Source organism: Dipodomys merriami, unplaced genomic scaffold (assembly GCF_024711535.1).
Source record: "Dipodomys merriami isolate MVZ:Mamm:240054 unplaced genomic scaffold, mDipMer1.0.p SCAF_39, whole genome shotgun sequence".
NCBI classification, from domain to species: domain Eukaryota; kingdom Metazoa; phylum Chordata; class Mammalia; order Rodentia; family Heteromyidae; genus Dipodomys; species Dipodomys merriami.
In genome coordinates, this window is record NW_027205492.1 from 8029197 (window position 1) to 8053460 (window position 24264).

Genomic DNA, 24264 nt, shown 5'->3' on the forward strand with positions numbered 1-24264 from the left:
TTACAATACAGATATAAAAAAAGAAACTCATCAACAAATATAAAACTAGATACCTAGAAAGAAAATCATCAAAAGACTGGTGAACTGGGGGAAGGTGGAACTCAACTCAGGAGGCTGAGATCTGAGGATCACAGTTTCAAGACTCCCATCTCCAATTAATCATCACAAAGCAGTAAGTGGAGCTGTGGTTCAAATGACAGAGCGCCAACCTAAGTGAAAAAACTAAGAGTCAGGGCTGGGATGTGGCTCAGTGGTAGAGTGCTCGCCTAGCATGCATGAAGCTCTGGGTTTGATTCCTCAATACCACATAAGCAGAAAAAGTCAGAAGTGGTGCTGTGGCTCAAGTGGTAGAGCGCTAGCCTTAAGCAAAAGAAGCTCAGGGACAGTGCCAAGGTCCTGAGTTCAAGCCCCAGGATCGGCAAAACAACAACAACAACAACAAAAAAACAACCCAAAAAGCCAAAAAAAAAAAAAAAAAACAACTAAGGGACAATGTCTAGGCCCTGAGTTCAACCCCAATACTAGCAGAAACAAAACAAAAGGCAAAGGGACAGGGTGATGGCCACTGTGTATGGGGAGGGCTGGCGGGGCCCCTGGGCCACAGTTTGGGCTCTCCGGATCCAAGACCTGGGCACTGTGTACTTCCCAGGACCGTATGGTACCAAGGAGCCAACTACCAAGACTAGAGCCCACTGCGTCTAGACGCTTGCTGGCAGTGCCTGGCAGGGCGCTGATGCCCAGGAGACCAGACAACAGCTGTGGGCCACAGACAACTCTGAGGACATTAAAAAATTTAACTAGTTATGGATTTGTCATTGACCTTCCCAGTTAGCTAAACCCGAGAGAAAGGCTGAGGAGTCTTTCAAGACCATTTTTTCAGGCTTGCCCCCTTGGCAAAGCTTCCAGCTCCATGCAACCGTCACCACCCTCAACCAGGCGTCAGGATTCCCAGGCGCGGCCTCGCCGCCATGGGCACCCCTAGGGCGAGGCTGGCTCTGGCCAGCAGGGCAGGCAACCTGGGGGTCAAGTGGAAAGCCAAGTCTTAGCGCCCCATCCTTCCTCCCAACCAAATGTCAGGTGTGTGGGATGGGAGCAAGTCACCGGCAAAACACCCTTCTAGAACACAAGGCAGGACAGGCACAGAAAATAAGCCAGAAAATAACAGAGAAGCCAGGCCTTCGTGGCTCACGCCTGTAATCCTAGCTTCTCAGGAGGCCGAGATATGAAGATCTCTGTCCAAAGCCAGTCCCGGCTGAAAAGTTTATGACACACTTTTCTCCAATTTACCACCAAAGAGCTGGAAGTGGTGGAGTGCCAGCCTTGGGATAGGGAGAAGCCAAGCAAGAGAGCAAAGCCCTGAGTTCAAGCTCTAGTACTAGCACTATGTGTGAGTATGTGTGTGTATGTATCTATATGCACAGGTAAACACATCCATGCATGTGTACATAGAGTTCAGTGCTATGATACAAGTGGCAAGGGCTGTGGGAGAGAAAGAGCTAGAGCTGTTTTACATGGAACCTGCCTGGGGAGGTGACACCTGGCCTGAGACAGAAGTGGCAAGGCGATCTCTGGTAGAGTGAATCACTGGAGGCGGGTGTGGGAACCAGCTGGTGCAAAGGTCCTGAGGTGGAAAGTGGAGAAGTGTAGGTGAAGGACACAGTTTGTGTAGTGGGAGAAGGCAGGGGTGGGTCAGTGGGCTTGGGAGCTGGGATTAGGAATTCAGTTTTATTCTAGGAAGATGGGGATGGTCTTGGAGGTTTTCTCCAGGACAGGGCAAAAACATTCTATATGCTGAGCACAGGTGTATGGGCACCTGAGATTAGGTATTTTATTCAGGATTAATATTTTAATGATGTTTTGGAAGTGGGAGTCCTAACCTAGGCTAGAGGCCCCACTCCAGGACTTCCAACATATCAGGCCTAGCCAGTGGCCTACCAGGAGTGGTGAGGGGAAGAGAGAGGAGGGAAGATGGAGAGACCATCTCTGGTACTGACATGAGCTTTAAGTGTAAATACAGGGAGGGGAAGGGAAGTGGCACAATTGAGCAATCCTGGTAAAGCGAGGCCTGGTTGACTGGATCTCAGTGCTGGCTCTTTCAGGGGTTTTCCAGGTTCTTTTCTTGCTTGTGAGAAGCAATCTGGTTCCCTGAGATGACTTTTGCTGCAGGTGTAGCCTTGTCATTACAGGAAATCGTCCCTCCTTGGAGAGCCGTCTGCCCCAGGGCTCTGCTATTCCTTACAGGTGGCTAGTTGCTCATTGTGGTCCTGTCCTTCTTGGACCCCAGGGCAATTGCAGGAAAGAGACTCAGGGCAAAGGAGACAGGTGCAAAATGCAAGTGCAGATGTCAAGCTTTCTTCCCGCTCTCAGAGTTTTCTAGCAAAGAAGGAGCTTTCACTCAGGGCCTGGATGCTGTCTCTTAGCTCTCTACCACTTGAGCCACAGCTCTGCTTCAGGCTTTTTGGTGGTTCATTGGAGATAAGAGTCTTTGCCCAGGCCGGCTTTGAGCTTTGATCCTCAGATCTTAGCCTTCAGGGTAGCTAGGGTTACACAGCATCAGGCATAAATTAAGGCTGGAGTCACCCAAGATCTTCCCCACAACAGGCCACATCTGATCATTCCCCCATGCAACATTTGCCTGTCAAACCAATTGTACTTATTCGGTAAGATCTCAGGTCCTCGGCCTCTGGTTGAAGGCACTAAGGTGTGGGTGAGCTCACCAGCGTTCGCACGTCCTCCTCAGCTCCTCCTCAGCGGGAATCTTTATCATCTCCTTCTACCAAGGAGAAACCAGAGACAGCGCGACCAGCCGTCGCCTGCCCAGGTCCTCTCGAGGCACTCACTGGACGCCTGGAGTCTGGTCCGGGACGGCGTGGTTGGAAGGAAGCACTCTGAGGTCGCCAGCTTCCAGTCCTCTCCGCGGGGCCACGCCGGAGGAGAGGGCTGGCCTTGGCGGGCATCCGGGTCTCGCCTGGGTAACCGGAGGGTGGTCGCCAGGGGGGAAAGGGGCGCAGGCCTGGGCTGCGGAGCGCACTCGGCCGTGGTCTGCACGGAACTCGGCCTGACGGGCCCAGGCCGCGGGGGACGGGCTGGGGCCGTGGAACCGGAGCAGGGCAGTCTCACCTTCCTCCCCACGGGAGCTGCAAGATCACCGGAAGTGCAGTTGGCTGGGGATGCCGGTGGGGAGCAGATGGCCGCCGGGCCGCCGGGGGCCTTCGGAGGTGTCCAGACCGCCTCACCCCGCGCATCCCAGGTGACTGTGACACGGCACCCCGGTGCCCGGGAAACTCTCCGGAGCTGCGGGACGGCGTGGGCCTGCTGCCCAGCTGGAGCCCGGCGCGGGGCCTCGGCGCTGCCTGCCCAGTCCTCTCATTCGCCCCGACTCAACTTCTCCGGTCCGGGATTGAACTCTGCGGCGCGCGGCGCGAGCGCGGCGCCGAGGGTGGGCACTCGGGGTCGCCTAGGCAACGGCGCGCGCCACGCCCGCGCGCGGGTTCCCGCCCCCCCCTTAGGGGGCCGAGGAACGCGCGCGCAGCCAGACGTCTCGCGGGGCCGAGACCGTTTCTCTTCAGCCCCACCCCCGGCTCCGCCCCGCGGAAGTGCTTCTTAAGATCCTCGAGCGCTGATTGGCTCTCCCGTATATAGGGCGGGGCCTGCGGCGGGCGGGGTGCGCACTTCCGGCTGCCGGGTTGACATGAAGAAGCGGCGGCGGCGCCGGCGGCTGCGGCGAGGGCGGCGGTAGCGGCGGGAGTTGAGGCTGACGGTGGGCCTCGGGGCTCCGGAGCACGACGCGGCCTAGAGCGGCCGACAGCGGGTAGGGTCGAGGAGGACTGCAGTTGCCGCACTGGTCCGCCATGGAGATGGAGAAGGAGTTCGAGCAGATCGACAAGGCCGGGAGCTGGGCGGCCATTTACCAGGTACGGAGCGCCGGGCCGCGCGGGCCCTCGCCTAGGCCGCTGCCTCCTTCCTGCTCCTCAGGCCCGGCCCGTTCTCCCTCGGGTCACGCCCTCCGCCTCGGCGCTCCGGCGGGGGGACTCGAGCCCTCCGCGGCGCCGGCCGCCGCCGTCTTTGTCCCCCGCCGGGGCCCGCACCTCTTTGAGCACCCGCTCCCCTCCGCATCCCCTCCGGGGCCCGCATCCCTTTGCGCCCCACTTCCCGGTGCCATCCGACCCCGGGCCCCGCACCCCTTTGCGCCCCGCTTCCCGGTGTCTTCCGACCCCGAGCCCCGCACCTCTTAGATGAGTCCCCAGGGCGCCCTCTGGGCCCCGCACCCCCTGGGTCCCGCTCCCCAGTGCCCTCCGGACCCCGCACCCCCTCAGCCCCACTTCCCGGTACCCTCCAGCCTCGGTGACCTCTGCAGCCCGGAGGAGTCCCAGCTCCCGGCCCCGCCCCCTGCCGTCCACCCTTTGTCCCCCAGGTTGATTGAACGCCCCCACGACTTCCTTTTCTGGACAGGACCACCCCAGACTCTCTTCCTTTGTCTCCCGGGGGAAAGCCCCCCCCCCCCGCCATCACGTTTCCTCTCCCCCGGCTCGGTGTGCGTCGAGGCCCCAGGATGACAGTCCCCTTCCCCCTTCCTGTTCATTCATTTATTGGTTTGAGCTGGTCAGCGATTCCGTGCTTAGGCGCTGGAGGTGGCCTTCGTTGAAGAAGGCAGGCGGGACCCCCATCTCCCGCAGAGCTTGGGACGGAATAGGACTGACACAGACGCACATAATTCGGGGTGGGAGAAGGTGCGGTGAACAGAATAGCATCGTAGACGGTGGAGGGTGACAGCCTCCTCCCCCCACGGCGCCCCCCCCCCCCTGTGTGAAGGGAGGGAGGGCGAGCCTCGGGCAGGAGTGACAGGCTAGCTAGCCTTCCAGCCAGGGGCCTGCAGCACCCACCCCTCTTGGTCCACCTGCTCCTGTTTCAGGCCAGGCGCAGGGAACCTTCACGGCTAACCTTCTCTGAATTGGGCATCTTCTACCAGCGCTGAGATTGATCTTGTCTCATCAAGGGGTGGGTTGTGGTACGAATAAATAGCTAGGAAGGTAGAATTTTTCACATGTATATAAAACATCAGATTAAGAACACCAAGAGGTCTTCCACAAGCTCCTGATTAAATGTCATTGCGGGGGTGTGAGTATTAGCCAAAACTACACTTGTTTGGTATCTTCAACAAGCCCTGTAAAAATAGGTTTTGCTACATGTGTCAAGGAAGAGGACAGTTTATTCTGTTTCCAGCTTTTAGACCCCAAAGGAAAACTATGAGATCCATTTGCTTTAGTATTGAAATCTATTTTGAAATTTTTTTCAAGGGGAAAAAATAGTTTATGCAGTTTTTTGGTGTGCTGGCCTAACAAAAGCCTTTTCTTGGCGGCCTTGATTTCAAGTCTCTTTGTCAGGATTCTTTCCACTTGGCTGTTGGGTAGATAAGCTTCTGACAGACTCATCCGTATAAGCGTGACGAATGCCACTGTAATGTTCGTCCACCAGTGACTGGAAATAAAGGAACACATTTTCTGTATCCAGTAGCAAACAATATGGTAGAACACAGAGCATCTTTACATGAAATTAGCCCATCACAATAAGTTTATGACACAGAGAAGGTTTGTTTGATTGGAGTTTCTTAGAGCTTCTGGTCAGAGTGGTCTGACCTGACACTCAACCGTAACTGTTCAGAATGCCAGTGGCCTGGACCAGGTTGAACTTCAATTAATTTTCCTGATTATCCTTTAATCTCTCTATTTAAATATCAAGATATTAAGATTTCTCCAGCTGCTTAATGGACTGCTACTTTCCTTGAAGTGGTTTCTTTCTTTCTTTCTTTTTTTTTTTGTCGGTTGTGGGGCTTGGACTCTGGGCCTGGGTGATGTCCCTGAGCTCTTCAGCTCAAGGTGAGCACTCTACCGCTTTAGCCACAGGGTCACTTTCGGGGTTTTTTGTGGTTTATTAAAGATAAGAGTCTCATGGACTTTCCTGCCCAGGGCTGGCTTTGAACTGTGATCCTCAGATCTCAGCTTCCTCAGTAGCTAGGGTCACAGGTGGGAGCCATGTCTGGCTTGCTCTTCTCTTTTCTAAACTTAAAACTGGCTTTTTATCTTACCATTGTGCCATTTAAACAACTTAAAATGACCTTGAGTGAGCTGAAGTTAGCTACTTTTCCACTGTGTGTGTAATTTACTAAAACTCATTATTTGTTTTTCAAGAATTAAAAGAAATGTGTTTACTACTGGCAGAAAATGGAAGTTTAGCAAGTTAATATAGCACATCGAAATGGGGGCAGATTTAGACAAAGTCATTTTGTCTGCTGCAAATACAATACTACACATCATCTGTGCCGTGTAATCATTTCTCGTTCTGACTTCTCTAATTAGAACAAAAGGTGCACAGACTTGGAACAAATGGGAAAAGAACAAAGGGCCAAGTGGACATTTTGAGGGCTGACAACTGGCAGCTTAGAAAACAAATGTTTCAGGCAAAGATCTTTCCTGGCTGGGTTTGATAAAGTGAGTGTGGCCATGCTTTTAATCTGTAAAGCTTCTAAGTAGGGTTGGTCTAATACACAGCCGGCTCTATAAAAAGCCAGCTTTGTCAGCATATGTGAACAGCTTTCAAATCGTTTTTAGTATGTAAGTGATGTAAGATTGTCTGGTTTGAGGTCAGTGAGCCTCATGTTGAAGTTGGCCTTGTGTCCTAAGAGAGCCTGTAGAGGAAAAGGGCTGGTGAGCAAGAGGCAGGTGCCCAGAGAGGTGCCAGTGAGCACCGATGGCCTGAGCTGCTGGGGGCTATGCCTCACAGGTGCGCTGCCTTCTGTCTCTAGATTATTTGCTTTGTTTTGCTTTTTGTTGTTGGTTGGTTTTTTTTTTTTTTTTTTGTCACAGGCCACCTTTTTCAATGTGAATGACTTGACTGTCTATCAGAGTGAAGGAGATACCCCAGTAGCTGAGACTGGGAGGCACAGTTTAGTCCAGGTTACAGACAGGCTTTGTAAAATGGGCCATGCTTCCGGCTGGCATTTGCTTTTATAGCTAGCTTCATTGTGAAATGCAGTCTAGTGTCTGACTGGGTTTAAAACCATCTTGCAGCGTAGTTACAACGCACTAAAATCTCCTGCTGCTATATAGACTACATTCCAAGAAGACAAATAGTAAAAGCTTCCAAAATGTTTATTTAAACACCATTGTCTTTGGAGGAAGAAAAAAAAACCCTGGATTTTATGCAGAGGAGAAAGATCTATATACTATGACTCATTTTAATTAAAAACAACAACAACAAAAAGACAAGCGGAAATGCCATGGAGATTGGGGCGTTCTAGTCATCGTGCGTGACCCTGTAGCCTGACATGCTCTATAGTTCAGCCCTGCTTCTTTGTGTGAACTAATTTTAGGTGTCTGGTCGCCACTTGGGAAATGGTGTAAGACCTCTGTGATTGTCTGGGAGCACAAGTTGAATCTGTGCAAGGAAGAACTCTGCTGCGTATGTAAGGGAGAGGTTTGTGCTTTGGGAGGAAGTGAATCCTGTCAGTTGGTGCTGAAGTTAGCGGGGAGTAATGGAAAATGGGTAAATGATCCTATTACCTTCCTCTCGATGCCATTTAGCATTTCAGGTTGAAGAACTCTTCAAAACCTATACAGAATACTTGGTATTGAATGGTATAATTAATTGAATGTGTACTGCTACAAGGATAAAAGTGGATATGAAACTTCCTGGAGAGGTTTTTCAGATTATGAACTACAGAAATACTGCTCCCCCCACTTCCACCCTCCACCCCCACCCCATCGTACTGGGGATGGAGCCCAGGGCCTTGCATATCCATCCCCAGCCGAGCTCCATCCCCAGCCCATGGTTTTTTGAGGCAGGGTCTCCTTTGCAGCCCAAACCGTCCTTGAACTTAAGCTGTCTTCACATCTCCCAGTGGTAGGATTACAGGCCTATGCCAGGCCACCTGGCTCTCTCATTTTTTAGATTGTCTCTTCTGATGGCTTTGGTTGCGGAATCCTTTTGGCAGTGTTTGTTCTGTGCCATTCTTTTAGTCATGGATCCTTTTCAAAGACCCATATGAGTGCATATGTATTTTGTACAATTTGGTATTTTCCCCTGCAATGGTTATGTTAATTTGTTCCTGGTAACAGCTAATACTGGAAAACAGGCTGATGTTGCCCGTGCCGGGAAACCTGGAACCTACCTGGTCTTTGTCTCCCAGGTGAGGTAGTCTGGCACCAGCCATGCCATGGCGTGTTTTGAGTGTCCAGGAATGCTGGGAACCTTGGAGAGCTAGCTCTCAGTTCTCTCTCCCACATTCCTGGGTGGGTCACTGGCCTCCATTCCAGTTTGTAGCTGGCCCTGCAAAAGTGACTAGAACTATTCTGTTAGTCGGGCCCTCAGCACTCTCCCACGTCCCCTCCATGGGTCACTCCTCTCATGGTCACCACAGCTCTGGCTTGAAAACAGATGGAGCCTGACACTCCCACGAATCATAATGCACAGCAGCCAAGGTGCAGTCGCCTTTTCCCCTGCAGCCCCAGCCAGCCAGCCCTGGGAGAGGTGGGGAAAGGGGCTGGGCTCTGGGCTCAGTCTTATCTGTCAAGGCGGTGCCTCGGCACAGCTTGTACCTTCCTGTTCCAGTGTGTGGAGCTCAGGGGGTTCTGCTCTGGGCCCCGTGTCTGCCTTCCAGACAACCAAAGTCCTGCTCCTTCTAGCTGCTGCTGTGTGTTTTTATCCTGGATCTGGCTGGGGCCCCTGCTGCCCCAGGTCATCTGTGCCATCTGTCCCGTTCATCATACAGTTCCACAAGCGTTGGCACTGACTCCGTTGTCATGCTTGGCTAGCCCAGTTGTGTAGCTGTATGAGACTGGGCCCCAAGTCCTCTTGTAGAAGTAGGGCCAGCAATGGAGGAAGCTGGAAGGAAAATGCTGCATTTGGGCTCTGTTCCACCAGAATTGTGTGTGTGGCCTGAGAAGAGAGGCTGGAGATTGGGCCCATAGACTCACCGCATCCTTTTGAGATGTAACAGGAGGTTTGCACTTGGTGTAGGACCGGCTCAGGAACCAGGACTGCCAGAGGCCTCGGCATACCCCACTTGTCCGCACAGGCCTTCCATGGTGCCCTTGTGAGGAGCTGTTTCTTAGAATATTCTAATTGTGGGACACAGAAAACACTTCCCCTTAATAAAGTAAACCCTCACAGAGTCTGAGCTTTTCAGACTATAGCAAGGAAAGGTATGTTTTCTTTCTTCTTCTTCTTTTTTTTTCAAACCCTTTGATCAGACCACCGTAAGGCCAAGAGAAGGCTGTAACCTTTCTTCCTGATGTCCTTGGTGACTGGTATGAGTTGTAGTCTCAGCTGTAGCGCTCAGTGCCACCTGGGTCCCTTCCTGTCTTCTTTCTGGCTTATCCTCTTTGGTAAAAATGGTCTTGGCCCAGCTTACCGAGAATGAAAGTAATAAAAGTCTTTAATGTACTCAAAAGAGCATTGAGTGTTTCTGAAATAATCCTTGTAAAAGCTGCAGTGGTCCCTCGATCTTGTCAAGGGCAGGCAGGTACAACGGGACATCATGGGGGCTTGCTGGTGGGTTTAGCAGCCCAGGACTTGGTGTTTTTCCCAAGGGGTGTGGACCACTGAGGAAGCGGGGCTCACGGCTGGGGAGTCCGGCTGCCTGGCCCACTTGCAGTCCTCTCATGATTAGGTGGTTTTCTTGTAACGAGAGAGGAACTGATTCTTGAGAATTCACGGAAGGTTCAGCTGAGTGGTATTCATGAAGACTAGCTGCTCTTTATGCTGTGATTTTAGAGAGAAACCTCTATGTGGCCTCTTTATTTGAATAAGGTGCCGCTTTACACACTGCTGCACTTGGGAGGAAGTGCTGGGGACCCCAGCGGTAGACATGGCGCTCTGCTGCTGCCTGTCCTTCCCAGAAAGCTCAAATGTGCATTGTGCATGACGAAACTGATTTGTCACATTAAGGACAAAACAGTACAGATGTGACAGGTGAGTGTGTGTGTGTGTGTGTGTGTGTGTGTGTGTGTGTGTGTGTGTGTGTGTGTGTGATGCTTACAGTTGTGAGTGCTTACCTGTGGTGAGTGGAGAGAGAACATTTCCTCTGGGAAACCTGTTTCCAGGTCCAGGTGGGCTCATGTAGAAAACTTCTTTTTTTTGGGGGGGTCCGGTCGTGGAGCCTGAACTCTGGGCCTGGGCGCTGTCCCTCAGCTCTTCAGCTCAAGGCTAGCGCTCTACCACTTGAGCCACAGCGCCCACTTCCGGCTTTTTTCTTTTTGCTTATGTGGTGCTGAGGAATCGAACCCAGGGCCTCATGCATGCAAGGCAAGCGCTCTACCACTGAGCCACCTTCCCAGCCCTCATGTAGAAAACTTCTAAGATGTAGCTTTCTTTAAAAATGAAGGCAGGGGCTGGGAAGGTGGCTCAGTGATAGAGTGCTTGCCTTGCATGCATGAAGCCCTGGGTTCGATTCCTCAGCACCACATAAGCAAAAAGAAAAAAGCCGGAAGTGGCGCTGTGGCTCAAGTGGTAAGGTGCTAGCCTTGAGCTGAAGAGCTGAGGGACAGCGCCCAGGCCCAGAGTTCAGGCCCCACGACTGGACCCAAAAATAAAAATAAAAATGAAGGCAAACCCTGGCTCTTGGTGGCTTTTGTGGGAGAGCCGCACCGTTCCCAAAGAGTGTGAAGCCAGAAGACGGTTTGCAAAACAACAGGGTGGTTCCTGCTGAGGGAGAGGTAGGAGCTCTGTGTAATGGATCTCCTGGCTCTTCTCTTCCTATGGAAGAGTTATTGAAAATCCTCACAGCAACTTCCAGCAAACAGCTCGCTGTTTTTATTCTCATGGGTTCTGGTTACTCAAGGAGTATATGTTGTTGTGGGATTGTTTACAGGAAAGCGAGTATCAGATAATTATTCCACATTGTTGGCATGCTCTTAAAACATGACTTATATAAAAACCTCTAAGGGTGAAATCATGTCTGAATGGAACTTCCCTCAGAACAAACAGGGCAACCATCTGCGTAATACAGTGACTTGGGTGTGAGCTCCCCTGACGGCTGAACACGTACCACTGAGCAGATCCCTGGTAGTTTTGTCCTGCTCCACTATGTGGACAGTCATGGCTTAGTTTGCCCTTCTCTGAGTTCTGAGTTTTTGTATGGCTAAAGTTTGCCCAGACTCTGAGGCTTCTGAGAAGGCATCCACCTAGGGGTCTTTTATGGGGAGGATATTTCCTCCTACGCTGTGATCATTGTTGCTTTGCTCTATTGTTTTGCTCTGATCTGCACAATATTTGAACAACACCTTGAATTAGAAGCTTTACCACATGTTGTCCATGGCCTGGACACAGCCCCCTGTGGCCAGGGTCCGTGAAGTGGGCATTCAGCCTACCCAGGTTGAAAGCCACGTCCTCTTTTCATTTGTGCTAGGGGTTAAGCCCAGGGCCTCCTGCAAGCTGGGTACCACTTGAGCCACACCGCTAACCATGTTGTTTGTATTTTGGGTTTTGTTTTGTTTTGTTTTTTTGAGACAGTGTCTTGCTAACTTTCTCGGCTGATCTTCCTGCCTCTGCCTCCTGTGTAGCTGGGATTGCACCCAGCTCCCAGTTGCTTGAGTACTCCTCCATGGTGCCAGCTGGTTTAGGCACTTAATTGTTATCTAGTCTACATCTCTGTTGAAAAACTTGAATTCCACTCCCCCCTTTTGTGGCTGTGTGTGTGTGTGTGTGTGTGTGTGTGTGTGTGTGTGTGTGTGTGTGTGTGTGTGTGTGTGTCTGTCTGTCTGTCTGTCTGTCTGTCTGTCTGTCGGGACTGGACTCGGCTGGCTGGGCACTTAGTAGGCAGGTCCTCTGAGGAGCACACCACCAGCCTCTATTACTGGGTGCTCACGGGTCCTTTCTATTCTTCATAACTCCCATTTCCTAAGCATTTCTACATACTCATTCTGCACTACTGGCAGTGTGTATAAATCCTAGAAGTTTGAGTGCCTTTAGCAGAGTTTTGTTGAGCCTGCTCACACTAAACATACCCAACCAGGCCTGCCACTTTTCCTTCTTTGCCAGCCTGCTCTGCCTGCTCACCAGAATGCTTTGGGAGCTTGAGCAGCTCACCACCTGATGTGAGCAGTTGCAGGGCCTCGGTCTGTTCTCTTCCCTAACCATTGCTCTCTTCCCATAGGAGCTTAAGTTTTCCCCAAACAGATCACAAAACTTGGGAGGACATTTACCAACAGGTAATCCTGAATGGTGTGAGGCTGAGCTGGACCAAACCTCGTACCTTTTCCACAAACGCCCACTTTCCACTCAGCCTCCTTTCACAACTTGTTCTCCTTGACAGAGACCAAGAAACCCGGTCTTCCCCAACAGACTTTGTTTGCTGGAAGATGTGGCTTTCTGAAGTAGGCAATGGAAGATGGAAGCCCACTTGGGTTTGAGGGAGAAGCCTGGCATTTCCTGAGCTGTCAGTGTGGCCACAGCTGGAGATGGGTGTGGCCAGCTTGAAAATTTCCTCTGCTGTGTGTGGAGGTGGCTGCTCTTCTAACAGCAGAAGAGCTGTGTGGATCGTGCAGTTCTGTCTATGGTGAGACTGTCTGGTGCTCCCTGGTTAATCGGTGGCATCCTGAGCATGTTTATGTGCCAGCGCCTCTGTGGAGGGAAGAAGGGGCACTGGAGTGAAAGGACTGGGCTGGCATCTACCTTCAGTTTGGTAAATGCCTTTAATGTCTGGTCTTGTAGGCTGATCACACGGAAGTGCTAAGTATGTTGAGTTATTTGTGGCGTGAGCTAATTTTAGGCCAGTTCCCTGCTAACTTTGCATCCTTTGCCACTAATACATGCTTTCTAGAATGACAACATTTAGAAGGTAGATTGTAATCTATACTCTGCATTGGATTGTTATGCTTCAATCTTTTCTCAATTCTTTGAAGGTTGGACAGTTTGGAAGGTGATGGCATCGCGTTAAAATCATGGATCCTTTTGCTCCATAGTGCCTCACCTTTTCCAGCAAGTAAATTAAATTTTTCTATCCAGGTCTGGAGCTTTTGCTGAAGGGTAAGCTCAGCTTAAAAGGCATAGGAGATGCCAGGTGCTGGTGCTACTCAGGAAGCAGAGAACTGAGGGTGGCGATCTGAAGCCAGCCCAGGCAGGAAAGTCTGTTGGACTCTTACCTCCAGCTAATGACCAAAAAGCTGGAGGTGGAGCTATAGCTCAAGTGGTAGAGTGCCAACCTTGAGTGATAAAGTTTAGGGACAGTGCCCAGGCCCTGAGTTCAAGCCCCAGGACTGGCAAAAAAAAGATTATGGGCAGCACTGCAAGGTTTTTTTGTTTTTTGTTTTTTAATTGGGAAAATACTGTACAGAGGGGTTACAATTACATGGGCAAGATAGTGAGTACATTTCTTATCAAGCATTGTAGCCTCCTCCTTTGTTTACCCTTCCCATCCCTTCCCATCCTCCCCCCCCAATCCTCCCCACTGCAAGGTTTTGTTGCTGGAGATAGAAGCCCTTCCTCAGCCCACCTGTGATAGACAAAGCCTTTTCCTTAAGTAGATGCTAGTCTGCCTGGGTCTAAGCCTGGCTTCCAAGCTGTCTTTATTCTCTACCCTGAGCCCTCCCCCTCCCACCTCCCCCCAGCCAGGGCTGTGGGTGGCCTGGAGTCCCAGTGGCTGTGACTGCTGCAGGTCCTTGAGTGGCAGATGATGAGACCTGTGAGCCAGCATGGCTTTACTTCCCAGTGATGCAGGGAGGAGCGGCCTCACCTGGCCTCACCTGTTAGCACATATGAAAAGGTACTTGGTAGTTTTGACCTTTGTCCAATTTTCTTTTAATCTCGATAAATATTATTTTGTATGATCAGAGGCACATAGGCATTGTGCTTTTGTGCTCCTCCCCTAGAAGTATCGGCCGTTAGTCTCACTGTGTGTGTGGATACTAGAGCCCTGTATGATTTATCACCTCCTGGTGAGAGCTTCTGCATATGAGAGAAACATATGTGGTTTGTCCCTCTCAGCTTGGCTTACCTCCTCTCTTAGCCTGGCTCACCTCATCCAGTTTTCTAACCTCTTACCTATGTGGTAGCTGCTGACACTCATGTTTTACTTGGTTCACACAGTGGAGAGGTGGCAAGCGGATTTGGGTTTCTGGCTTCTTACATAGAGTCACCTTGCATTGAGCCGTGTGGCACTAGTCTGCTAAACTGAAGGCCGTGGCTCCCTTCTGTGGGTTGTGGCCATGCTCTCTGGGACTCACACCTGGTGGTAGCGAAAATTGACGTCAGAATCCCCACTCCAGGGTGGCCTTTCTCTTGAACTTGAACATCAGTGCTAGAACTAACCTGATGCCTAGCTTTGTGTGTGGTTGTATACTGCCCTGAGCTCAGGGATAAGGGCTGGTTGCTGAAGGGAGGGAGCACTTTTGACTGTGAAGGTCCAGACAAGGGCACCAGCCATGCACCGGGCCACTCTCCCTCCTGCCCTCCCTGGTGTCTTCTCCTGTTTTGAGGAAGTTGAGTTACCACCTCAGATTTTCCCACCTTGGGCAACTGAGTATGATTATGTGTTGGTCCCATGTTCAGCTGTTTCCATGAGCTATTTTTGATGACAATTAGAGTGAATCTGGTCATACCGTGGGAGTTTATCAAAAGTGATTTGCCTAAGTTCACTTGCTGAGCTCCCCCGGAAGCAGTGCTGTTAATGACTGGGCTTGGTGGCTTTCTTAGGAATGACTCCATTCATCGTGGGCTGAGCTCATGATTAGATGGTTTGTCTACTTAGTCTCTCTGACAGTATGAAGAAAGCAAACATTTAGGCTACAGAGAAGCTGTGGTGTTGAGGCTCTTTCCATCCCTGTTTAGCAACAAAAGTGCTTGTTAGTTGTATGCTGAGCTCTTTCTTCTGTCCTTAAACATCTGTTATCAGGACAAATTAGAGCAAGTCATAAAGATGGTTGTTTCCATTGTGAGACACTAGCTCCCCCCTGCACCCCCTTCCCTCCCTCAAAAGGACCAACACTGGGTCCTGATCCCTGCCCCCCAAATGGCTAGGATTATAGTTGTGATCCACCATACCCAACTGAAAAAAAAAAAAAAGAAAAAGTCTAGCCCTAAATTTTATATGTAGGAATAGTTTGTTTGTTTGCCCGCCCACCCTCTCTCCTTTTCTTGCTCTTTCTCTTTAGTGCTAAGGATGGAACATATTCTAGGTCAGCCCTTTACTGTAAGTTATCTTCCTAGCCTACTTAGTTAATAAAAAGTGTTGAACTGGGCATGGTGATGCCTCCCTATAATCCCAGCATCAGGGGGTGGAGGCAGGAGGATCACAAGTTTAAGGCCAGCCTAGGCTACATAGGAGATTCTGTCTCAAAACCAAACAAACCCATCCCCCAATAGTCATCCTTTGGCCTCACTTGGAGATACAAAAGGGAAAGGCCACAGCAGGGTAAGCAGCGCCTCGACCAAGAACAGGGGTGGTCTTGTGGGTTTCACCTTCTGGTTCCCCTCTGGGATTATTTCCCTGTCACTGAGGGGACAGCCTGAGGCACAGGGGGCGGTGCAGCTTCTCTGTTAGGACTCACCTGCACCCTGGGCCTCCAGACCTGCCTTCACCATCCTGGGCCTTTCCCACTGGCTCCTCCTGGAAGCCCGGGCTGCTGAGGCCCTGCAGCCTCACCCCACCCAAGTGCCATGTTGGGATTTAGTCCCTGCTCCTCCAGTGACCTTCACTCTCCCCAGTCATGGCATAGAGATGCCACTGGCTCTGAGGTCTGGCCAATGTTCTTGTTCTCAAACTTAGACAGTCTTGGGAAGGAAGGTCTCCCATGCATGCTGGATGACTGTTGGCCAGGATGTGTGTGGGGTGTGACTGTCAGCCACCGAGGATGTGTGTGTGCATGTGTGTGTGTGTGTGTGCGCGCGTGTATGTGTGCATACATGTGAGGGTGTCAGCCACTCTGCACCTTGTTACATCTGCCCTCCGAGTCTGGTATCTTCTTCTCTGGTTCCAGGAACTCTTTCCTTCCCTCTCCTGCTACTCTAGGTCTGGCATTGTCTGTGTGTTCTGGGCCTGGGTGAGGAGGTCCTCAGGGTTGACCCCGGTGTCTCTTCCTCTCTTCCGTGCCTTTGGTCAGGTCGTCTGGCATGCATTGGCCCAGGGAGCAGTAGTGGCCTCCCATTGAGAGCTGGCCCCTCCCAGGTGCTCCACAGCTTTCTTCTCTTGGGAGTTGGTGGCTGTGCAGTCCCCCAGGAGCCTGATAGGGCTTCCCCTCCCTGGAACCTCCTTTATTCCACTTCTCACTCAGGGCAGTCTTCTCTTTGACAGGACTACATTTAGACCTGTTCTGTAATTCCTGTCTCTTCCTTATAGCAACTCTGTCATGTCTTTCTTTTGTGTGGCAGTAATGGGGTTCAAACTAAGACTTCTTGCTTACCAGGCAAGTACTCTACATTTGAGGCAAACCCCCATCCCTTTTTGGGCCCAGGTGACCCAGACAATGATCTTCCTACCTCCAGCCTCCCATGTAGTTGGGATTGCAGGTGTGGACCACCATAGCTACTTGTTGATTGGGATGGGGCTCTCATTAATTCCATGGGCTGGACTCCATCTGCAGTCCTCTAGATCTCTATATCCCAAGTAGCTGGCATTGTAACTGTGAACTTCTACCCCTGTCCAGAGTTTCAAGTCCTTTGTTTCCAGTGATTTTCATCTTTTTGTGCCAGCCAGTCATTTGCACTTGTCTGGTGCTGCTGGGTGGTTCCGTTCAGTTTTGCAGGGCCTGATGTAGGAAACAGAAGACTTCTAGGAAGTAGTTCTCGCGGTGCTATCTGACAGGGTCATGGATTGGATACTTGTTAATAGTGAGTGGTTAGTAGGGAGTTGTGAGTTTGTGGTATTGTGTGAATTATGGGTTACTGACCTACCATTTATTCAGCATAGTTTTCTCTTACTCTTTATACTCTTTATATTAAATTCCTGGGCGTAACCTGCCCCCCAGTGAGAGAACTAGTGCTTTCTGCAGGTGGGGGAGGGGCTGTGTAGCTCCTGATGTCCTCTGACCCTGCCTTGCATGTCCCTGGGCTTCATTCATGTCCATGGGTTTTCCTGGCTATGTTGATTCCTGTGGGCTGTGGCTCGGTCACTTGGCTTTGCCTCCCCGCCATGCGCAGGCCCTGGCACTTTCCCGAGGCTTCTCAGTCTGCACTCCGGGTGCCAGCCAAGTACGAGAGCCAGTGGTGATGGGTAGTCAGTCTACTTCATGCAGACTTCATGGGTTTGGAAGCTGAGCTGAGCAATGCTGACAGGAAACATTGCTCTAGCAGCATATGATTTTGTGGTTGATTGGTTGGTCCTCTGAACCAGAGCTGGATGAGAGTAGGAGTGTGCTTGATCTCCAGAGTTAGCTCATTTTTCCCTAAGTAATTTGCCTTTGGAGTCATTTGTTTGGAATTTCCTGAGATTTTGGTCTTGGGTGAGTATTTGTGCGCATGCAAATTCTGGTACTGGGACTTGAACTAAGGACCTTGCTCTCTTTCTCTCTTGGCTTTTTTATTTAAGCCTGGTGCTCTTACTACTTGAGTCACAGCTCCACTGCAGCTTAATTGATTAATTGGAGATTAGAGCTTCTTGGATTTGTCATTTGTGACCAGCTTTGAACCAGATTCTCAAATCTCAGCATCCTGAGTAACTCGGATTACAGGTGTGATCTACTTACACCTGGCTAGGACTTTGATCTACCAGAAAGTTCCTAGCAGAAATTCCAGCCAGGTAAAGTATTTCCATTTGGAGTTTTACCTTTTTATCCTTGACTCAGCCTCAGTTGACTCTCGTTGCTGCAGTTCTCAACTTTGCCTTCATCTTCTAGTCCTAGGAAATGAGCGTGTTCTTCAGTGGAGAAGGGAAGGCGTGCAAATAATCCTGAATACCTTCTTCTTGTCTGGGCATGCTTCTTGGCTCCGTGGCTTAGAGCTGGAGGGTGTGTTGTGTCGGTTCTTGCCAGGAAGGGAGATTTAGGGGTGGATTGCTTCTCCCTGCTTTGGACATTGAGTTTTGTAGGTTTGTCTTAACTGGCATTTTTGTGTGGAAGTAGTTGATTCCCCAGTGTGCGGTGCTTTTTGTCATCAAGTGGCATGGGCTTCTCAGGCCAGCTGGGAGCAGTGTGATGGGTGGACACATAGACCCCCACCCAGTGTCATCTGTTCTGCTTGGCTGCAGCAGTCTTCACTCCCATGGGTGAGAGAGGCAAGCAGAGCTGGAGAGATGTTAACTTGCAGACAAGAAACAAAACTGCAGTAGGCCATAAAAGAAAGCAGGCTGTGTTCATGGGGCTACTTTTATTTTTTTTATTTTCTAAATTTTTTATTGTAAAGATACTATACAGAGGGTTACAGTTACATGAGCAAGGTAATGAGTACACTTCCTATTGAGCATTGTTACACCCTCCATTGTTTTCCCTCTACCATCCCTTCCTTCCCTACCTTCCCCGAGGTTCTTTTTTTTTTTTTATTGTGGTTAAGTGATTACATAATTTCCCAAATTTCACAGTATTGTGGAATAATGATGCTCATTTAAAGTCACAAGTTCATTCTAACTTTTCTGGAGTAAATTGTCTATCACAGTCTATAACATATAACGGTGTACACTATACGCCATACATGTGATCAGCAGGATGGGGATATTTAGTAGTGGTTCGACCAGATGAGTGGGAGTTCTTTGTTTCTTAAGTCCTGTTAATTTTGTCGTATCACCTAACATTTTGGATTTAGCATCCACTTATCAGGGAGACCATGTACCGTTTATCTCTTTGCTCTTGGCTTACCTCACTCAACATGATTCCTTCTAGCTCCATCCATTTCCATGGGGCTACTTTTAAATTTTGCTTTTTTGTTGTTGTTGTTGTTGGTGGTGGTGGTGGTCATGGGGCTTGAACTCATGGCTTGGGTACTGTCCCTGAGCTCTTTTGCTCAAGACTAACACTCTACCACTTTGAGCCACAGCACCACTCCTGATTTCTGGTGGTTAATTGGAGCTAAGAATCTCACGGACTTGCTATCTGGGCTGGAGAGCAGTGACAGTGACCTGGGGACTCTTTGGGCCCTCTGTCTCCAGGGCTACCTTTACTTTGCTTTCTTCCGTGGTTCCCTGGCATAAGCTTGAGGTGTTCCTTTTCTATAGAACAGGCTTTTGACCTAGTCTGTGATTGAACATCCATCCAGCAGTGTCCCGTTTGTGAAATAAACTGGGTTTTTTCAGTGTCCCAGGGAGTTTCCAAAAGTCACCATGATGCCAGGGTTTCTCATGTGGGTGGTGCTGGAGGGAGCCCAGTGGGGGTGGAGGGGGGGTGGCGGTGGATGCAGGCCTCTCCTGGGCCCTGGCCTCCACAGAGGCTCAGGTCGCAGAAGACGCCAGCACTTGGGGTTCACATTGCTTCTCTTGATGCTGTTGGGTACCTGAAAATCAGATGCACAGCCAGGAGGCCCCTAATGTGCTAAGACCATCTCTGCCACCTCCCAGAGTCAGGAGTGCGGCCGGGAGGACTTGGGGCAGACGGATCTGTCTGTGCTGCACGCTGTGTGTGTGTGTTAGGATGGGGACTGTCAGCTTCAGCAGGGGACGTGGGATGACCTGTGGACAGCTCAGCCATGGTCCATGAGCTCCTTTTCCCTTAGCCCGAGGTGCTGCAGACACCTCATTGTGGGCACTGCAGGCAGGCCCAGCTGCTGCCTTGGAAGCTGCTGTTTGCTTGGTGCAGGAGAGCTGGGCAGGCTCCTGCTGGTCACGTAGTGCCTCGTCCCCGGCTTGACAACTGCCTCTTCTTGTCTGCAAAGGCATCCCTGCCCCCTGCTTCACCCAGGAAAGGAAGGTGCCAGAGCTCTGCGGGAGGCTGGCAGTACACAGCCAGCCACTCCTCAGTTCAGTATTCCTCACGTACTGCTGCCTAAGGACAGTGGAAGTTTCATTTTTTTTTTTTTTTTGGTCGGTCGTGGGGCTTGAACTCTGGGCCTGGGCGCTGTCCCTCAGCTCTTCAGCTCAAGGTGAGCACTCTACCACTTGAGCCACAGCACCACTTCTGGCCTTTTCTGTTTATGTGGTGCTAAGGAATCAAACCCAGGGCCTCATGCATGCAAGGCAAGCACTCTACCACTGAGCCACATTCCCAGCCCCCTTGATTTCACATTGATGCCTTGGGTGGCCAGGCACACAATCCTTCGCTTTGCCTTCCCTTTACAATCAGAAAATGTCCCCAAGGCTTCAACAGGAGAGTGCAAAGGCAAGAAGTCTTGCAGGACTGGGGGTCGGCTGAAAGCTCTTCACCAGAAAGCGTCCGGAGATGAATCTGCCAAGGACGCTGTCCACTCCAGGGAGGGGCTTGAGAGGAAAGGCCAGGCAGGTGCAGGGAGGGTCCGCTTTCTGTCTTGGTTGTTAGTGGATTTCAGCTCTCCTCAGGGAAAATGTCCCTGAGCTCTAGCTAGCCTTCACAATGCCAGCTTAGTACCCGCAGGGAGAGGGGCCTCTGATAGCAACCTGCCTGTCAGACGTGGAGGCCATTCTTGTTAACTCTGCTTTTATTGAACACGGGTTTGGAGGTTCTAGTTAAAATGATAAGCTAAGAAAATGGAAGTGTTCCTAAGCTATAGGGAGAGACAAGAGTATTACATTTGCCTGGAAAACAGTCTAGAAAGCACCGGAGCAGGTGTATGGGGCGGGGCAGGTGGCTGATGCTCAACAGCTGGAGCTGTGCGTGTGGGGAGCACTCACCGGGTTTCCCAGTGTTGGACAGAAGTGTAGAGGACGCCCTTGCAGACTTGGTCCTGGTATGGGGACATGCTATTTCCAGAAGGATTTTTATAGTGATGAAACCCTCTGGTATTTAAGAATGTCTGTATTTTCTAATATTTCCTAGTTCTACACCCCTGTTCTTATTATCTGGTCATCATTTCTCACCTGAGCCGCAGCTGTAACTCAACGTGAGCAATTTTGAAATTAGCTGGAAGGACCTTCACCCCCATGTCACCCACCCCTTGTCTGGTTGGAAATATTCTCAGAGGCTGTGGACAACATCCAGCAACAAGGTTGTTCTATGTTCCAAAAACTTGTCTTGGTGATTTCTAGGGTTTTATTTATTTATTTATTTATTTATTGGGTCCAGTCGTGGGGCCTGAACTCTGGGCCTGGGTGCTGTCCCTCAGCTCTTCAGCTCAAGGCTAGCGCTCTACCACTTGAGCCACAGCACCACTTCCGGCTTTTTTTTTTTTTCTCTTTGCTTATGTGGTGCTGAGGAATCAAACCCAGGGCCTCAGGCATGCAAGGTAAGCGCTCTACCACTGAGCCACCTTCCCAGCCCCTTCTATATTTCTTTCTTTTTTTTTGGTCGATCGTGGGGCTTGAACTCTGGGCCTGGGCGCTGTCCCTCAGCTCTTCAGCTCAAGGCAAAGGCTCTACCACTTGAGCTACAGCACCACTTTCTTCTTAGGGTTTTAAACTCAAAGTCCTACTCTTGCTAGGCTGGCGCTCTACTACTTGAACCATGATCCTACCCCTCAGTTCATGTTTATGATTTCAGATTCCTTGCACCTATTTTTAAATCTTTTTGTTTTTGTTTTTTCCTCCTGAGGGAAGGTCACCATGTAGTCGGGGCGGCCTGCCTGCCTCCACCTCCTGAGTGCTAGGATCACAGGTGACAGCAGCCTTCCGGCCTGTCCAGTCACTATTTCTTTGACCTCTCCTTCAGATTTATGTCCTTTTGCAGCTTCTGTCACTCCATTCCTCAACCTTTCCCTTTACTTTCACGAGTTTGTCATTGTTTTCTAAAGAAATGGGATTTTTCCTCCTTTTTGCTCCTAATTAGATGGCAGTGGAACTCAGCCACTCCTTGTCGGTAGTTGTTCAAGGCCCCAGGCTTCCCCCTGGCTTTAGGAAGGAAGAGGTGGGATGGGTTTTCTAGCCTGGGCCATGAGCTCCCCCTTTGCAAAATGAGTTTATAAATGACCTTGCACTTTCTGAAGGCTGTGTCCCGGCCCTTCCTCCAATCCCTTGCCTTTATCTCAGCCTGTTCCTTCCTCTTCTGTCCCAGCACAGGGCTTCTCTAGCTTAGCATTCAGCTTCTGTTCTGAGAGGCCCAGTGGGGCTGGGGCCTATATCGCTCAAACTTTGGGAATTCCCACTGCCACTGTCTCTGCCACATGCCTGGAATCACACAGCCACGCTGAGCCCTCAGGAGCACGGTCTGATTGTATCATCCTACATGTTTAAAAGCCAGATCAGCATAGTAAACCCCTACAGGCTACCTGCCATGTGTTGCCCGGACTTAACCTTTTACACACACACATACACACATGCATGTGCACACACGGAGGTAGGGATCAGAAGGGCACCACTGCTAGTTTGGACTCAAGGATAAAGGCAATATGCTAGTGTCCAGGGCCTAGGCCATTGTCACCCCCTCCACCAGCAGGTGCATCCAGGGCCCAGCCTGGGCTGCCATGGGTGTGGTGTGGGTGTGGCTCAGTAAATGAGATGGTGCTCACCACAGGTGCCTGAGCAGTGTTCTCTGCAGAGCTGGGCACACTGGACTGCTGTGAGCTCTACTAGTGCTGGCTGGTCAGTGTGTCTCAGGGCACCCTGGAGGAGTCTCCCCTATGTCCAGCTGTGGACCTTGCCGCCTTCCATGTCCAGTGGCATGTGGCCTTCTCCAGGAATGTGCCCTGTCAGGAGGTGTGCTGCCTGCGGGAGAAGTGAGGGGAGAGGCATGTTCTTCCAGGAATGGTCCTCTGCCCACTCCCGGCCAGCAGCTCCCTGACTCCCACAGCAGGGACACCTAGTCATCACTGAAGGGATGTGCAGCCTCTGGCAGAGTCTGCGTCCATTCTGAGTGGCTTTGGTTATTGCCAGTGTCTTCTGCAGTTAGTGTTTGCTGTTTCATCATCCAGCTCCACCGCTTCCCTGATCTTCTGCCATGCTCACTGAGCCCCCACTGCAGGAATCGTGCTGCCTGCCATGCCCGCTCCTTTAGGGTACAGCGGGGCTCACTCGCCCCCTCTTCTCCACAGCCTTCTTTGCCCTGTTGAGTGGAGGCAAGAAGCTTAGCCTATGCCTTGTGCTCCCCTAGGAGTCAGGCCAGGAATTTTCTAGCCAGATGTGGTAGCTATGACTGTAATCCCAGCCCTGAAGAGGGTAAGACAGGAGGATTGGGAGTTCAAGGACAGCCTGTCCTACATACAGAGACCCTGAGTCATAGGGAAAACCAAAGTAGTATCATCCTTCTTCCTGCGTTGCAGGCCACTACAGTGATCCCTCTCCTATCATGGGAGTTAGGTTCCAGAGACCACGCGACAGGTGAAAATCCTCATGATAGCAGTGTTAGATAGTCGTCCCTTGGTTCACTTATTGCTACTTCGTGGATTTTCACCTGTCACAGGGGTCTCTGGAACATAACCCCTGTGATGGATGAAGGATCACTATTTACTTTTTTTTTTAACCTTTAATATGGGGATGTAGCTCAGTGGTAGCATGCTTGCCTAGCATACTTGAGGTTCTAGGTTCACTCCCCAAAAGTCCCCACCCCCCCACCCCAAAAAAAGAAAACCCCTTGACCCAGTGAAGCCACAATAAGTGAACCATGATATAGCGAGGGATGACTGTAGTGTGTGGTGCCAGCTTGCCTTTTGTTTAAGGTGGAGAGCTTTGAGAGTGAGCCAGGTGGCAGGCCATGAGCCTGCACACAGTGGAGAGAGGCCCTTGTTGGTGAGCTTGCCTTTTGAGCAGTGGGGTCAGGACAGGCTGGGGGAAACAGCTCGGACACAGCCGTTCATGCCAGCCAGAGTCTGCATGGACAGGCGCGTCATCTTTTCCTTCTAGCTACATGGGTTCCTCGGAACTTGGGACTTCACTAGCTAATTGGACATCTTTCGCTTCTTCCCTCCGACCTCGCCTGCTACACTGCAGCCTATTTTTGAAGCCACCTGGTCTCCCCTCTAGAGCAAGCTCCCTGACAACAGAGACCATGATGTAACCACTGTCTGTCAACCTTAGCCTGTCCTGAGAGGCAACGTCAAGAGCAGCGACAGCTCCTGGTCTTGATTCTTTTTTTTTATTTGGCGGGGGGCGGCGGTCGGTCGGTCATGGGGCCTGAACTCTGGGCCTGGGCGCTGTCCTTCAGCTCTTCAGCTCAAGGCTAGTGCTCTACCACTTGAGCCACTTCCGGCTTTTTTTCTTTTTTGCTTATGTGGTGCTGAGGAATTGAACCCAGGGCCTCAGGCATGCAAGGCAAGCGCTCTACCACTGAGCCACCTTCCCAGCCCCAT

At 50.9% G+C, this 24264-nt stretch overlaps 1 protein-coding gene across 2 annotated transcripts in view; it reads left to right on the forward strand.

Annotated features, from left to right (window-relative positions):
- Positions 1–3679: 3679 nt before the first annotated feature.
- Positions 3680–24264, forward strand: part of Ptpn1 (protein tyrosine phosphatase non-receptor type 1) — a 49855-nt gene continuing 29270 nt past the window's right edge. For both annotated transcript variants that reach the window (XM_069990000.1, XM_069990001.1), the window contains exon 1: positions 3680–3914. In XM_069990000.1, the coding sequence (XP_069846101.1) occupies positions 3852–3914 (63 nt within the window). In that variant the 5' untranslated portion in view covers positions 3680–3851. The remainder of the gene's footprint in view (positions 3915–24264) is intronic.